Raw genomic sequence first — 14,722 nt, 5'->3', positions numbered from 1 at the left:
AAACGGACCGAATGGAATTCGGCACTCTGGGAACATTCAGTGGCCCTAGACCCTCAATATATTACGTCGGTGAAAGCAGGCATGTACGTCATAATGTATATATCTTGGCAAACCGTGTAAGGCCGACCACTGTGCGGGTTTATACATTGACGCAAGTAAAATAGAATAGCAACGAACAAGGAACATTAAAAATAGGCAAAGTTAGGAAGTAAAAAACAACGAGAAAGATGGGGGTTATGCATTGTCATCCAAGATTGTCGAAATTCACCTATTAGCCGCCACCTGATTCCCTACCCTACCGAAAAATCCGGTATAACTTTTCGCTATCCGGATTATGGAACCGGAAATCTATCTGGATTCTATCTGGACTCTATCTGGAATTTAGGTTTTCAGAAATTATTCTTTTGTTCTCAATCTGGATTTCGGGTTTCCAGTAACAAATTTCCGGTTCCATATTCCGGATAGGGAAGGTTATACTGGATCTTTTGGTAGGGTAGCCTACGCCAATAACATGTTCAAACCACGAGTCGTGCGTGGCAATGCATTATTTTTTTATCAAATTAAATATTAAATGACAAAGTTCATTGGTTACATGAGACTAGGATATAAATAGGACGATGGGACTTGAGCGAAGCATCGTGCACACGGAATGTCCGGCCAGTTTTATAATTGAACTCGGAGATGTTGGGGACACGTAAAAACATCGCACGGCGGGGGGCTTTTGGATGGCGCCCACTGACGTCACTAGAGGAATATAGCGGACCACCGCCCCGAGTGCAGCTGACCATATAATGCTGGTGGCGCCGTCGGCATATTTATGTGCTGATCTTTTTGTGTATTTGGGTGACCTTTTTGCAGCGTACAAAACTAAAAATAAAACCTCAGACAGCGTTGGAGGGAAGCTTGACGAGGATCTGCAAAGAGGTGCAAGAAGGCAAAACAATTGACAGAAACACGGAAAAGACAACACGACGACACGTCACTTCTGCGCCATGGAAGAACCTATCAGAATAACTAGAGACTCCCATACTCGCATTCACGTCAAGAACCTAAGTTTAAAAAGTCCGGCTTCTTGAGGAGCACTACTAATTTTTCCTTCGTGCGTTAAATGAATATATACGTAGGCACACCTTAGTTATGTTATTTTATCGAGACGTACACTTTTCAGGCGCAAAAAACATCGCTGCTTCCTTCCACAACCAAATATTGCAAAAACTATAGACGTCTCTCGCATAACCTCGTACCAGCGCGAAACCGACGTACCCTCGACCTGGTGCGTTCGTGGATTGCCCGCTGACGCAGGGTATGCAAGCGCCAAGGGTATGGGCGAAAAGGATTAGAAACGGATGTCGTGCGTGAGTTAGTACCCAGCTTTTTACTGTGTTACAATTTTCGGAAACCTACGGTTGTCTGGTTGTCACTGCGTAGTCGCCGGATGCACACATAATTTTAATAAGCATAAGAACAACCACGGAAAGTAAGCGATGGGCACGGCAAGCTGCAGCACGAGTGTGACTGCAATGTCATTGAGCTTCACAGTTTCCCCAAGGATTCTTATATATGACGTCAGTCGATTGCGAGCTTTAATCGCGAGGTCTTTATATCAGACTCATCGTCACGTTTGTGCTCACGATTACTTCGTCTAAGGCAAGAGAAGCGATTCCAACCCGGTGCGGGGGCTCCGAATATAGTTATCACTGCAAGGCGCTATCGCTTTATGGCAGGGGTGGTAAGGCTAACCCGGCCTAAGAGCCGCAAACAAAACGACGAAACTTCCGAGAGCCGTGGGGGGAGGGGAGGGGGAGGGGCAAACTTTTGTCTAAAGCAATAAACGAAAGTCGAACTACTTTCAATCTATCAGAGTCAAAAGTAGTGGAACTGTACGTAAGGTAGCAGTAGCACAAGACTACCAAACCGCTACCTGTCTTTCGATTTAAAACGCGTTCCATTTCTCTTTTTGGGGAAGTGCTCGTGTGACCGGGAGGGTGTGGGTGTATGTGTGTGTGTGTGTGTGGGGGGGGGGGGGGGGGAAGGGAGCCGCGAGCCGCAGTGCAACACGCGAAGATCCGCATGCGGCTCGCGAGCCGCAGCTTGGCCACCCCTGCTTTATGGCATGTGACGAGTATAAAAACGTCTACGTAAAGCTACTCAACACGCAGCTATCAAATACCGAGAGCTTACCTGCACAGACCGCATTAAACTCTTCATATATACCTTCGTTGTGTAACCTCTATCAAAACACCCACCGTCTTCGTCCTCCTTTTGAGAAGGTGGCTTGAGCCAGCTGGATTCCACCGGACAAGTTCCAGCCAAGTTATTGTTGTAGCCCACCATAGCAAAGTCTAGCCAAATTCCCCCCTACCCACACCGTTGCCTAACCAGATAGTTACGCTGCCAAAACCAGCCGGGATTTCAAGTTTTAAGTCGTTAGACGGCGTCGTCGGCGCCACAATTCTTAAGGTGGCGGCGCTCTTAAAGAAGAAGGTCTATATAAGTATATAGACCTTCTTCTTTAAGAGTGCATGAACAAGGCAATGACTTCCTTTTTTTTTTAATGTGACAGCGAAGAAGAACCATTCGACATATGGTTAGGCCACCGCCATGACATGCGTGCTTGTGTGGGCAAGAACATGTCATTACAAGGCTGCCAAATCTATACGTTGAAGCGCGTGCTGCACACCGGCGTTTTTCAGGCATGGGGAACCAGTCTGGACATCATACGTGTTATATAATGTTTTCACCAAGCGTTCCACCAAATTTTATCACTGACTGCAAATGAAGGCACACAATGCGGTTAAAGAGTATTCTATAGATAAGACGACGTCGTACCGACGTAAATGCATACTTGAACGGAATAAACGGCTCTTAGGCTGAGCAGTACCATATAGAAGACAAAACCAACACATTAGTCATTGACAGTGGGATCCTCGACCCGGCCCAAGGGCCAACACGTCGAGGACGCAATCGCAGGGAACGTGCATGTAAGGACGCTGCGACGACGCAGGCCTTATCGCATTGCTCTGAGTTAAGAGTGTATCAGTTAAACTCAGGCGCTGCCTGAACCAGGGTCTATTAAAGAACACTCTACGGAACTGCGTGTCGCCCTGCTTAAAGTTCATTATCAAGATATATACGATTGTAGCCACGAACCTGAAAGCTCCTCTCGAAGACAACAATCCGGCGGTCGACGTCGCAACTCATCATCTTAGGCAGGACTCTGGTGGCCCTCGAAAAAACGACGAGGCCTAACACCGTGCCGTTCCCCGTAGTCCTTCTGCCGACGGACAGTCGAAGCCCATGGACCGTGTGGCCTATGACCACATAGGTGGACCGTAGCGGTCCGTGGGCCCTCAACTGCTGCCAGCGGTACCGGATGCCGCGAGAGAGGGCCAGGTACTCGTACGTGAGCGCCAGCTGACAGCGACCCGACTGCTTCTCCGGGTCGATCACGTGGCAGCCGCGGTCGTCAGCCGAGCACGGCAGCAGACGTCCCCTGCAGGACGGGGCACGAAGAAAGAAGTGCCGCGATTCTCTGTTTATTCTTCAACGCTTGTCCAGATGAACGTACAACCAGAGGCACTGGAACCTCATACGACAGAGGATATGGTCATGGCGCTCCGCCGAGTACCATGCATAGCGCCTCTGATATGTTGCGTTTATCTGGACGAAACAAAATATAACATAACAGTGATCCTACCATCGATCCCTGATCGTACCCTCTCACATCCCATACCACCGAAGCTGAATTAACTATCACAGTCAGGTCTATATATTGCGTTTCAAGCGTCGTATACGTGTAGACCAACCCGTAACAAGCAAGTCAGCATTTGCACGTACCAAGCAGGGTTGCCAGGTAGGTTCTAGCTCAAACCACCAAATGCCAAAAGGTGTAGCCCAAAAGTAGCCAAATTCAAGAAATTCATATAGCCCAAAAGTAGGCATAATTGAAATATCTGCAGAGCCCAAAAAATCGTGCGCTCGAATGTACGAGCTCAAGGTAAAGGGACGGCGTCTGCATATCTAGGGTAACGAGCAGTTTGCAAGATCTACACATCTTGAAATGCACTACAAAATTTTATTTCAAACACAAACAAGTACCAATATTTTTCACACGCGTTTCTGCAGAAACATATATGTTATGAGGCACTCGCTCGTGCTCGGCTGACAAGCTTCGTACATGATTTCGGTGGTAAAACGGGCAAAACATTCTTCAGCGGGGTTGATGTCCTTACATCATTCATTTCTTTCCAAGGAAAGCAAGCTTTACATAGAGGATGTTTTGAAGAGTTCGAAGGGACATTTTGTTCCTTAGGTCTATGTGAAGGGCACGTGACTGAATACTCTCTCCACGGCGGCCTTCGACTTGTGCAGTGCCAGGAGCGCGATGGCAAGCTCGGATAGCAATGGAAACATGGCTGCTCCTGCGCTTCTTAACTTGGCCTTGTTCAGATTATTCATTGTTCTAAATCGATTGTGTTTTGTTATGGCTCATTCTACTTTAAGAAACGTCTATGTTTCGCAAAAAACCTCCTTTGTCATATTAAATACATCACGCGTTATCCGACGGCATGAAATTTCGCTGGATGTCTTGAGCCTTCTTTAGTGTCCTTTCTCCTCGGAAGAGGTGCCTCCTGTACGAGGATGGTGGAAAACTCGGGGAGATAAGAGACGGTGTAAGAAGGAGAAAAAACTTGGGAGCATAAGATAAGCCACAATAAATACAAAAGCGATGTCTTCGGAGCTGAATCTAAGACGGTAGCTCACTGGAGCTAATATGATCTTGCGACGCTCACGCATCTTCACACAGAAAATCCATGAAAGCGGGAATCCTGAAACGGTGGACTCTCGCTTTGTGCCCATGCTGAAATGACTTTTGTACATCTACTCTAATTAAGCAAAAAAAAAACGCGTTACACTTTGAAATAGCCCAAAAATAGCCACATAGGCAGCCGCCTTATTTCGACGCCAAATGCATAACAAAATAGCCCAATTTGGCTATTAATAGCCAAACCTGGCAACCCTGGTACCAAGTGCGGGCAATGCGCGTGGGCAGAAACTAGATTCGCGTGAAATGAGCGTTCTGCGCATGCGCTGTGCCGACAGCAACGTCACCGTATCAGCGTGACGTCACAGCCGCAGAAACGTTGGGCGTGACTTATTACTTTTGCGCTTCTTGTTGCGGGATTCGTTCTTCTGCTTATTGACTAGTGCTGCGCTGTGAGCGATAATAAGATGTTCAAAACTCGCCATGCCCTGCGTTTTTTATTTTGTATTTATTTGTCAGTGAGTTTTGATATTAGAGACTTCGTTACTCAGTACATCACCTACACATAATGGAATTTTTTTATTATTTAAAGTAATTGAAAATCAGTTGTGAAAGTTTCTGCCAGGCGGTCACATCCTAGAAATGAAGCATGGCTCTCGATCAAGAGGACTCACCGAATGGCGGTTCTGCCGACGACGAGAGATTTTCGTCGCTGTCGGGGGACCGCTTCCAGTGCCCAGAGGGGGCTCATGCCCGTCGAAGTGAGAAGCCAGCGCTCGTTGGGGTACAGGTCCGGGAGCTTGGACAGCACCTCGAAGGCCGGCACCGTCCTCGGCGCGCCGCTGTCGGGACCGTACAGCATGCGCCTGAACGGGTTCAGCAGGCCCACGGGAGACGGTCTGTGCCGGAGGAACGTGAAGGGGGCGGAAGTCATTTCTTAGCGAGACAAAAGTGAGCACTTAATTAAGCAAGCGCATTAATTGACGAACACAGTATGATGTCATAAGGAAGGGCAAGACACAAACGACCGGAAACACTTCAAATGGCATTTACTTTAAAAAGCGAAAGCTCGCTCCAGAAAATCTGGGTTGTAATGTGAACGAGAGTAAATATGTTAGGGCTGGACAGCCGTCGGCTTTCGTCCGTCGGTATTTTGTTATTTTGTGCTCGATGCTGGGGTGCCTTCGTACTATCCAGGGGGAGAGCTATATAGTGCGCAGGCTCAGAACAGGTTCCGCAGCCCAGCAGACAAAGATAGTAGAGCGCAGAAGGTGATTGTTGAAATGGTCTATAGCTTGCTGACTTTGGCGACGCTCCACGCACTTATCCAGATGAGCGCCCGGAATCCTTCCGAAGACGAGTTGTCCGCCGCGTTGGTCTGCCCTGACGGCGTTGTCCGGCACGGCGCTGCCACGACCGGCCGTGGTCCAGCTGAACAGCAGGCCATCGGTCTCCAGCAGATACTGGAAGTGCATCCGGGAGACCATCGCCTCGCCCACACTCACCAGGCAAGAGGGCCTGCGTAACACCACGGCGCGCGAGATCATCGTTGCGGACGATGAGCGGTCCTACTGACCATACAGCCAGAACAAACGATTTTTTTAAATAAAAATTTAACTTAGAGAAGATTGTACATTATTTGTCGACCTCATCGTTACAGGTGATCGAGCCTTGGGAAACGGAAAAGGCTTGAGGAGTATTCGCCTCAGATGTGAGGTTCAAAACGTCAGCGAATAGCGGCCATATTGATGGTGTCATCATCATCATCAATATTGGCGTCCCAGTTTTAATGACGATGCTTATCGCGCTATACCGCAAGACTAATATTTTAGAAAATCAGATTATCTGAAGCGGACTTTCTGGTTGAGGGGGGCATTGAACGCGCCCTGCGTCCCCGACGTCACAGAAGTCATTGAAACGGGACAAAAGTCATCCAGACGGGAGCGCCTGGACTCCAGGTGACTTATTTTGTTTCGCTGCTCTCAAATCAAGGACGATCACCAGACAATATTGTTAGCGATCAGGAGATTTAAATCGGAAAGCAAGTCAAAAGCTTGTAGGTGGCCTCCGAACCTGGCTGCTCCCAGACAGAAGTTGCTATACGATCCCTGGAGGATCCCCGAGCGCGCGGCTCGGGTTTGACGGCAGAGAGGCCCCCTCTCTGCCGTGAAACCCAAGCCGCGAGCTCGGGTCTGCAAGCAAGTTTCGAAGGCGACCGCCCTCGCCCATGGAGAAGGGCATTTCTTCCGAGACGGCGAGCCCGACCTACCGCTTTGCGGACGGCTCATTCTCATGTATTCCCTTACGTAATCAGCGTAACCTTTTAAATAAATTTGAATCTGAATAAACAGTTAAAAGGAATCGCACTAGAAATGATTTTTTAATTGGAGCGAATATTCTAACAATATGTTGTCTCGAGCAAAAGAGGACACTACCGAGGCTTCACGTTTTGTGCTCTGACCGAAAAGGTTGGCCAGCAGAACAAAACGGCCGGTTACTTGCCTTGACCCACGCACGACCAGGCAGGGCGTCCAAAACGACTGGTGCTCGGCGCGGCCCGCGTACAAGAGCGACCCGTTGTCGAACCCCGCGGCCACGGCGGATCTCGGCAGGTGGCCGTCGGTTACCGTCACCCATTGCTCTGCGACACGGTATCACATACGTTCCTCGATTAGCACTTATAATCGAACCTGGAGACGGAACACGTGCACTTATCGACACCATGTGTGTCGTTCGGTGACAAGCTCGGGCCATTATTGCTGAGTTTGCGACGTCATAGCGTGATGACGTTCCATGCAAACAAATAATGCTATCCATAGGATCTGATCATTCTAGGTGACGTAGGCCATGTACTTCTATGCACCCCTCCCCCCTTAAAACGGCCGTGAAACAAATGAAATGTAACAATATCCTCCAACTTTTCCGCTGAATATCTATAAAGGTTCAGAGTAAAGTAGAAGTCCCTCCAAGCTCTTTCCACTTTGGAAGAGCGAGCACTTCAGAGGAGGCGACCTCCTCGCCAGCGTTCGCTATGCTAAAGTGGCAAGAGTTGGGAACAGCTTGCACTTTACTCTTAGCAGCTGTCCCCGTCTGCGCGTCTCCGCTCGAAGGCAGCCGACCGCGATCCCCTCGCCGCCGACCTATCACCGGCGACGACGAAGCATCCTGAGTGAGCTGATCGTCCACGTCCTCCCAGAGGTCGTCCAGGACCGCGGCGGCCGTCGGGGCCACGCTTCGATTCTGGTCAGCATGAAACGCCGGCGTCGGGTCTTCGGAGGCCGTCCTGTCGGTGCGTGCTGACTCTCCGCGGCGGTTCCCGTCCTGGGGATCTTCGCCGACTGAAACGTATACCCAGAGGGCAGAGATGGAACATCGTGCGACTCGCGCTCGAACTCGGCATGAACATGCATACAGCTCTTAACGACATGTCCCCACGTGGAACATGCCTATCTTTCAGACGTTACAAGCCGATGGAGCCGATCAGGGAGCCCCGAAGCCGCAACGTCGCGACTGTCGTCTTCTTTGTCTGTGTGCGTCAACATCGTGCGACCCGGCGGAGGGCTCCTTTAAGAATCTGTGTCTGCACTTCTGGTGCCTGGAACGCGTCCAAAAAAGTGGTGCCTCGATTGCCGCCCGATGACGTCACTAAATCGTCACGCTGCCGCCGACCGCGATCCTGGTGGTGTCACAGCAGTGGTGGTGGATGTAGCAGACGCCTGTTCCACCGCAGGTCGCTCTCCGGCTTGACAGTGCAGAAGACAGGAGTTGGGACGACGCGACGACAGCGACACTCGTGTTCGCTCGCGCTTTTCCCCAGCATCTCTACGACCAACCGCCAGGATCGCGACGTATCCGACGTCAATATACGTGACGCTCTGGCTTTTGTGACATCATTTGTTGCTACTCCGGGACCACTTTCGACGCGTGCGCTGGATGGGACGCTACACGCACCGGTCTGAGACGCGTTCCAGGCGCCGTGCTTTTCCACTAGCTTAACAAACGGAGGGCGTGGCTTATCATGTTCCCGCTTCGTGATTGGTCCTTAGGCGTTCTTATCGGCTAACGCCGCAACCTCATTGCCTGCGGAGAGATAATAAAATGCCCGGCCAAGGCCCGCGTTTCTTAGGCTCTTGGTGACCATAGCCTTAGACTGCGCCCTAGCATGGGCTGTGGACACGTGCGCGCGGCGTACGTTGTTCCGCAGACGAGAGCTATAGCGCGTGCTCATAACGTAATTCAGGGCCCAGTGTGCAATAGACGTCATAACTACAAGAAGTTCGCCGACTTTAACCGACAAGTAGAACAAATTCAAAAGCACGCAGAAGGCAACGATGGCATGGTGTATAAGGTTGACTATGGAACGCAAACCCTACCTTCGTAAAAGGGTTGAAAACGGTTTAAAGGTATCAGTTTTTGTTTACGCTAACCAAATTTGGCGCCAAACACTTTTTTTATATAAAACTAACATTTGTTTGTTTTGTTTATTTTGTTTATTTTTGCTTCTTCATCGAACCCGACCCCCACAACGTACGGTCCCGTCCTTTAACGCAACTAAAGAAAGAACGTTCTGTTCAGATAAGATCATGCACGTGAGTCCAAACGTATTTTTTGTTAATGTTAATTTTAGAGCGCAGCTCTTAGGCACCCGTTTCCGGCTTGAGCGGCGTCGGCGTCGCCGTGGGCGTAACCGCGCTGTGCATTATGGGTAGATTTCCCTACTAAATTATCGGAAAAGTTTCCCCGCTAAATCTAGCGGAAAAATTTCCCCGCTAAATCTAGTGGAAAAATTTTTCTGAAGGGTCACGTGACCCCCACCACCGAGGTCACGTGACCTTGGGGGGTCAACCCCTCCCCCAGGTCACGTGACCCCTCCCCCCGAGGACACGTGACCCTCAGCACCCTTCCCTCCTCCTCAAGAGCTGCGCTCTAATTCGGCGTTACAGGGAGTTGTAATCGGCTTTCATTTTTTATACGTTACTCCTCAACATGTGTGGGAAACGTAATAAAAATATTGGAGAAAAACATAAGATTTGAACAGAAAAAATTGTTGAGTGCGCCAGAACGCCATACTCGATTTTTGAAGTTTTCGTTTGAGTCACGTTTGGTGGCGCCTATTACGCAAACTGCAAATATAAGAAATTTCAAATATTTTTGCACTTATAACAAATTATGGGAACTATTGATCTGAAATTCTGAATATGTACAACATTGAGATAAACCAATGATTTATATATCACCCAAAGAATGTTTTAATAAGAATACATGACAAATTGTAATTTGTTCCTCTATTTCTTTTTTTTTTTAGATAACGGGTCAGAAATTTATGAAAAAAACATCAAAGGAGCCATGTTTACGCTTTTTTGACGCGAAATATGTAACCTCCACAATGCTGTACATATTTTAATCGACAGTTCCTATGATCTATAATAAGTGCGAACTATTTGAGATCTTTTATATTTGTAGTTTGCGTAGTAGGTGTCACCAAACATGACTTTTTTGCCAATATTTTTAATTAAGTTTCGTTCACATGTTTAGGAGTACCATATAAAAAAATATCCGCCGAATATTGCTTTGGCAGGTCGGTGAAAATCTTTGTGCTTAGATGTATAGCTAGTATTTCACACGCGTATACCAGGCAAATCCTTAGACTGTGAAGAAAAAAACGTTGTGCCTTTATTATAAAGTCACCAGTGCACCTACTCGGACGTTAAAAAAAACACCGGTCGTTTTTAAGAGATGAACCAAAAAAGCCAATGTATCGTTTGTCGCATAAATGAACGCCGAAAAGTTAGTATTCTCAAAACGTGACCTCGGTCCTCGAGCGATTCGGCAAATTAACCTCGTCCGCTGACAGTTTGCAAATGGAGAGAGCAATTGCAGCGTTCGTACGAGTGCGCACAGAAACCAGAAGTGCTCGAAAAAATTTAACACTAACCTATTATGTCAATTATACTTACCCTGAGGTTCCGCAGCAGGGTATATCATTTCTGCGCAATGCAAAAACAAAATAAAAAGTAAGAAGCGTAAAATTGACTATGAAACAATAACACATACACTTGAACTAAAAGCTAATAAAATATTTACTAGCTTTTATTTCGAACCAACTAGCCCAATCAAGAGTCGGGAATTAACTACACTGTTATCACAGCTAGATTGAGAGGTCAATATTGAGTCAGCTCGTGACGGCCACAAGTTAGAAGCACTGCTCGAGGGGTGAGCAAACTTTTGCGTGGTCCGTGAACGGCTCACCGCTCGGCCAAAAAAAAAAACTGGACTCCCTTTCCGTTTTTCTGTTTGAACACGACAGCTTGTCGTTGCCAGCCGCGGTGAGTCGTAGACCAGGCTCGTGGTGGTGATTGGCAACATCCAGTGGTTTCGTCACGGAACGGGACGTCGTAGCTTGCCGCGGGACATGTCGTGGCGAAGAGATGAAGTCTCCCCGGCTTTGCCGTGAACTTTCTCCGGCTCGCCACAGCAACGGCGCCAGTTTGCCATAACCCTTAACTCTGTCGTCGGCGAACAAGTCAGCGTCCACCCCGGCAAGTTAATTGTTGGTTTCTTTTTTCTTCGAAATAGAGCTACTGCCTTGAAGTTTTACCAGATAAAATCCCCTACTTGAAAACACAATCGGTGACCAGTTCGAGTTTCATATATACTGGCGTCGTTTTCTTTTCTGACGCTTCTTACAGCGCTCTAATCTATTGTGGACACTCTATAGACTCGAAATTTGCCCAGTGTAATTCGACTACCAAAGGGCGGTCCAATCCAAACCAGGATCCGGTCGTGTGGGAACGTCCGGGACCCGAAAGCGACGTCGCCGTTGACGTCAACGGATATACTTTCCGTGCTCCGGGAGACGGAACGAAAGTTGCAAATGTTCATCCTGCCGGGACCCGGACGCGCCCGGATTCCGCAGGAGCCAATCAGGGGAGGGTGGTCCACCACGAAAGGACGAAGCTGTTCTCGCAACTAAAGTTTTATTAAGTAAAAGAAACGAAACGAACAGCGTAGTCGGCGCTGATTATATCAACCAACACCTACTCATCTATCAGGCACCACACAATCTTCGGAGCTGGAACGGTTCACACACCGCTATTCATAATTAGCTCGCAAAAAGCAAACCTCTTTATTTTATACAGAGCTATTGACGGCGCACTACCAAGCTGTCAATAAATTGTTGTATTTTTTACGGGTCTACGGTGTTCTGATTTTATACCCTTGCGGCGTCAATAATATACAGAATGGGTTTTTGCTAATTTGTGAGAAATTAGTCAATTTACCCAATGAACTTCAAAAATATTACAAAAAAAAAATAATTATTTTTAATGAAGTGACGAATTCTAATTATGCTAAATTGCTACGTGTGGCGCGCAATCCGCTAAGCTGAGAAAAAATTTAAAAAAAAAATCTGTGAGATTTTTTCCGCATTTGCTCAAAGACCGGTGAGCTTTTCTCCGTATCTCCCGGTTTTGCGGTGAGCTTTTCTCCGGCGAGATTTTCTCCGCCGCCCACCCCTTCAACCGCAGTCACTAAGTCAACCTTAGCTGCAGTTTCGCTTCACCACAGTTGCCCCACTATATCTCGGACATCTATTTCAGATGACGTGAAGAGCTCGCGTGCACATGGGCGTTCAAGATGCGCAGGGGCGCCCACAGCTTTAAAGTCACAAAGAAAGCGAGCGTACCTGCATTGAAGTCTGCCCGTGTAACTAGGTTATTTTAAGAGGCGAATAGGCGTGTCGCGTACCACCGGTCAGGTTGATGAGGAAGAAGACGAAGGCCACCAGGGCAGCGGGAAAGATGCACATCCCGAACAGCGTGTTCACGCACGTGTTGCACCTGCGGGACAGGACAGCATCCCCGCGGTGCCTGCGTGGGCCCCAGGAGGCCGTCTTTCATGTCCCGTACGAAAATGTCAAAACAAAAGCTTGGAGGACGCTGAAGCCTCGCCTTTAAGAGTGGAACGCAAGAGCGTTTTCGGGCCCCGTTCGCATCGCCTTCTCAATAGGGAATTTTCGTAGATCGTTTTCGCCGTCCCGCAAGGCCCTCCGCAACCCGCTAGGATAGCGGGAACTCCACAGTCAAGGCTGTCGGCGCGCAGGCGCAGTAGCAACTTCTTCGTTGCGGAACGCTTAGCGGAGGGGGCAGCGCGTTTGAGTGCGTTGCGGAGTCCTTGCGGCCAGGCGCGGTCGGTTGCGGAGCGACGCGCGCCTTCCCGCAACGCTCGGTAGCGCGACGCAAGCGAGTAGAGACTCGCTCAACTTTCCGAAGCGTTGCGGTGCGTTCGGGTGCGTTCGACCAATCAGAAGTTGAAAGAGAAGAGGGTGTGACGTGTTCGCTCGCCCCACCCGGCCGACTCGGCGAGACGTATCCGGTTCGCCGGTCGCAGTGCTTGCTTTTTCGTTTTGGGGAGCGGTGGGGACTGTATTTTCCAAGGCTGCGATGGTTCAAGCTTGACAAAACGTCGGGGAAGCCGGCGAGATTGTCCCAAGATCGAACACTTCGACGCTGTCGCCATGCGCCGCCATGTTGCCTTGGATTTCGGCGGATTTCGCTTACTAGTCGTGAGCCGCTAGCGACGATAGCGCGTTCTTATTGGCCCTTGACTGCGGTTGACCGCGTGTCAACACAACTGTGCGTACAAGTTCGGCGCAAGCGGTCTTCGCAACGCAACGCGTACGCTTGCCGCTACGGAACGCACCGCGCTCAAACGCGAATGTGCGTATGGGCACAGTTGCGTTTGAGCGCGGTGCATCTAAGGGACTTTAGGTGCATCCGAACTGGAGCGCCCCCAGCGGACGCCACCGGCGCCGCGCATGCGCGATGGAGGGTGGGCAAGAAGCTCGCCATCGCCCATAAACAAACCATTGGAATGCGATGTTGTCGGCGTCGGTGGGAATCCCCGTGCTCTTTTTCGCGTTGGAATTGTTGACTTTACGTCCTCCTAACAATGTCTGACTACTTGAGTGGCTTCAGCAAAATTAACGAGGCTCGATACACTGCAAAACTTCACGCGAATAATGTGACGTGCGGCGATTCATTTCACGTGGACGACGTAGAAAACGGCTCTCTCGAATATTTGACGTTCTATGGCGCCAGAAACCGAAAACGGGCGGAAATGGACCCCATTTTCCCATTGAAATTTTCAGAAAATCACTTATAACTTTTGAATAAGATAACGAGTTTCGCTGAAACTTTGGCGTCTGGCTCCAAAAGCTGGGGCTACGTTCTGTCGGCGTTAGAGCTCTCCATAGTCTCTACTTTATTTTTTTGCGGTGCGAGAAACGGGTGTAGCCCGAAACAACCCATTCCCGTTTAAACCCGTCCCGTTTTGACCCATTCCCGAAACGACCTTCCCGTTTGAACCCGTCCCGTTTCGACCCATTCCCGAAACAACCTTCCCGTTTCTACCTGTCCCGTTTCAACCCGTTCCCGAAACGCCCTTCATATTTGAACCCGCCGTAGCCAAGACATGTTTTACCATTCTGATGTTAGCCTGAGACTGAGGGAGGAAAAGAGATAGTTTCAAGGTAGGAGAAAAAGGAACAATCGAGGATACGTCTGTGATCGTGAGAGGAAGAACAAGAAAAAGAACGACAGAAAAGCCGGAGGAAGACGCAAGGTTAGGCCTATTCATTCTGCAGCCAGTGATTGTTTACCTTTTTACACTGCATTCCGTCTGCGTTTTCCCGTGAAATAAAGCAAGAAGTGGTTAGGCAACGACCGCGCAAGTGATGGTTTGTTACCTCTGTGTTTATTAAAGTCGTACTACAAATCTGAACTCCACGCTGGCAATCGCTGTCCGTGCCCCGCCGCTTCGAGGCGGCCGAAAGGTATGTGACGGTGCCGAACGCGGACGTCTTCGTTATTTGTGACATGGGCGCCGCGGTACGTATAATTTCGCCCGGCCTGTGTCGCGTGTTACTTCTGCAGCTAAGCAGTGACAGTCACGTGACAG

At 49.1% G+C, this 14,722-nt stretch overlaps 1 protein-coding gene across 1 annotated transcript; it reads right to left on the bottom strand.

The window, feature by feature from the left end:
* Positions 1-859: 859 nt before the first annotated feature.
* Positions 860-8,192, bottom strand: LOC8031890. Its single transcript, XM_042290105.1, has 7 exons — positions 8,159-8,192; positions 7,906-8,103; positions 7,268-7,406; positions 6,089-6,283; positions 5,440-5,664; positions 3,151-3,493; positions 860-914 (listed from the first exon to the last, which is right to left on the bottom strand). The coding sequence occupies exons 1-7, from the start codon at positions 8,190-8,192 to the stop codon at positions 882-884; spliced, it is 1,167 nt and encodes a 388-aa protein (XP_042146039.1). The 3' UTR covers positions 860-881.
* Between the last annotated feature and the right edge of the window lie 6,530 nt (positions 8,193-14,722).

The sequence above is a fragment of the Ixodes scapularis genome, unplaced genomic scaffold (assembly GCF_016920785.2).
Source record: "Ixodes scapularis isolate PalLabHiFi unplaced genomic scaffold, ASM1692078v2 PGA_scaffold1__304_contigs__length_218370807, whole genome shotgun sequence".
Lineage (NCBI taxonomy): Eukaryota > Metazoa > Arthropoda > Arachnida > Ixodida > Ixodidae > Ixodes > Ixodes scapularis.
The sequence above is the reverse complement of the archived record's forward strand: the minus strand, read 5'-3'. Positions and strand labels throughout refer to the sequence as shown.

Bases quoted from the DNA above. Each gene is read 5' to 3' on its own strand.
- LOC8031890 (XM_042290105.1), bottom strand. From the start codon at position 8,192: ATGTCGTTAAGAGCTGTATGCATGTTCATGCCGA. The intron at 8,104-8,158 runs GTTCGAGCGCGA...TATACGTTTCAG, and splicing joins TGTATGCATGTTCATGCCGA to TCGGCGAAGATCCCCAGGAC. The intron at 6,284-7,267 runs GCAAGTAACCGG...GGTGTTACGCAG, and splicing joins CTGGTCGTGCGTGGGTCAAG to GCCCTCTTGCCTGGTGAGTG.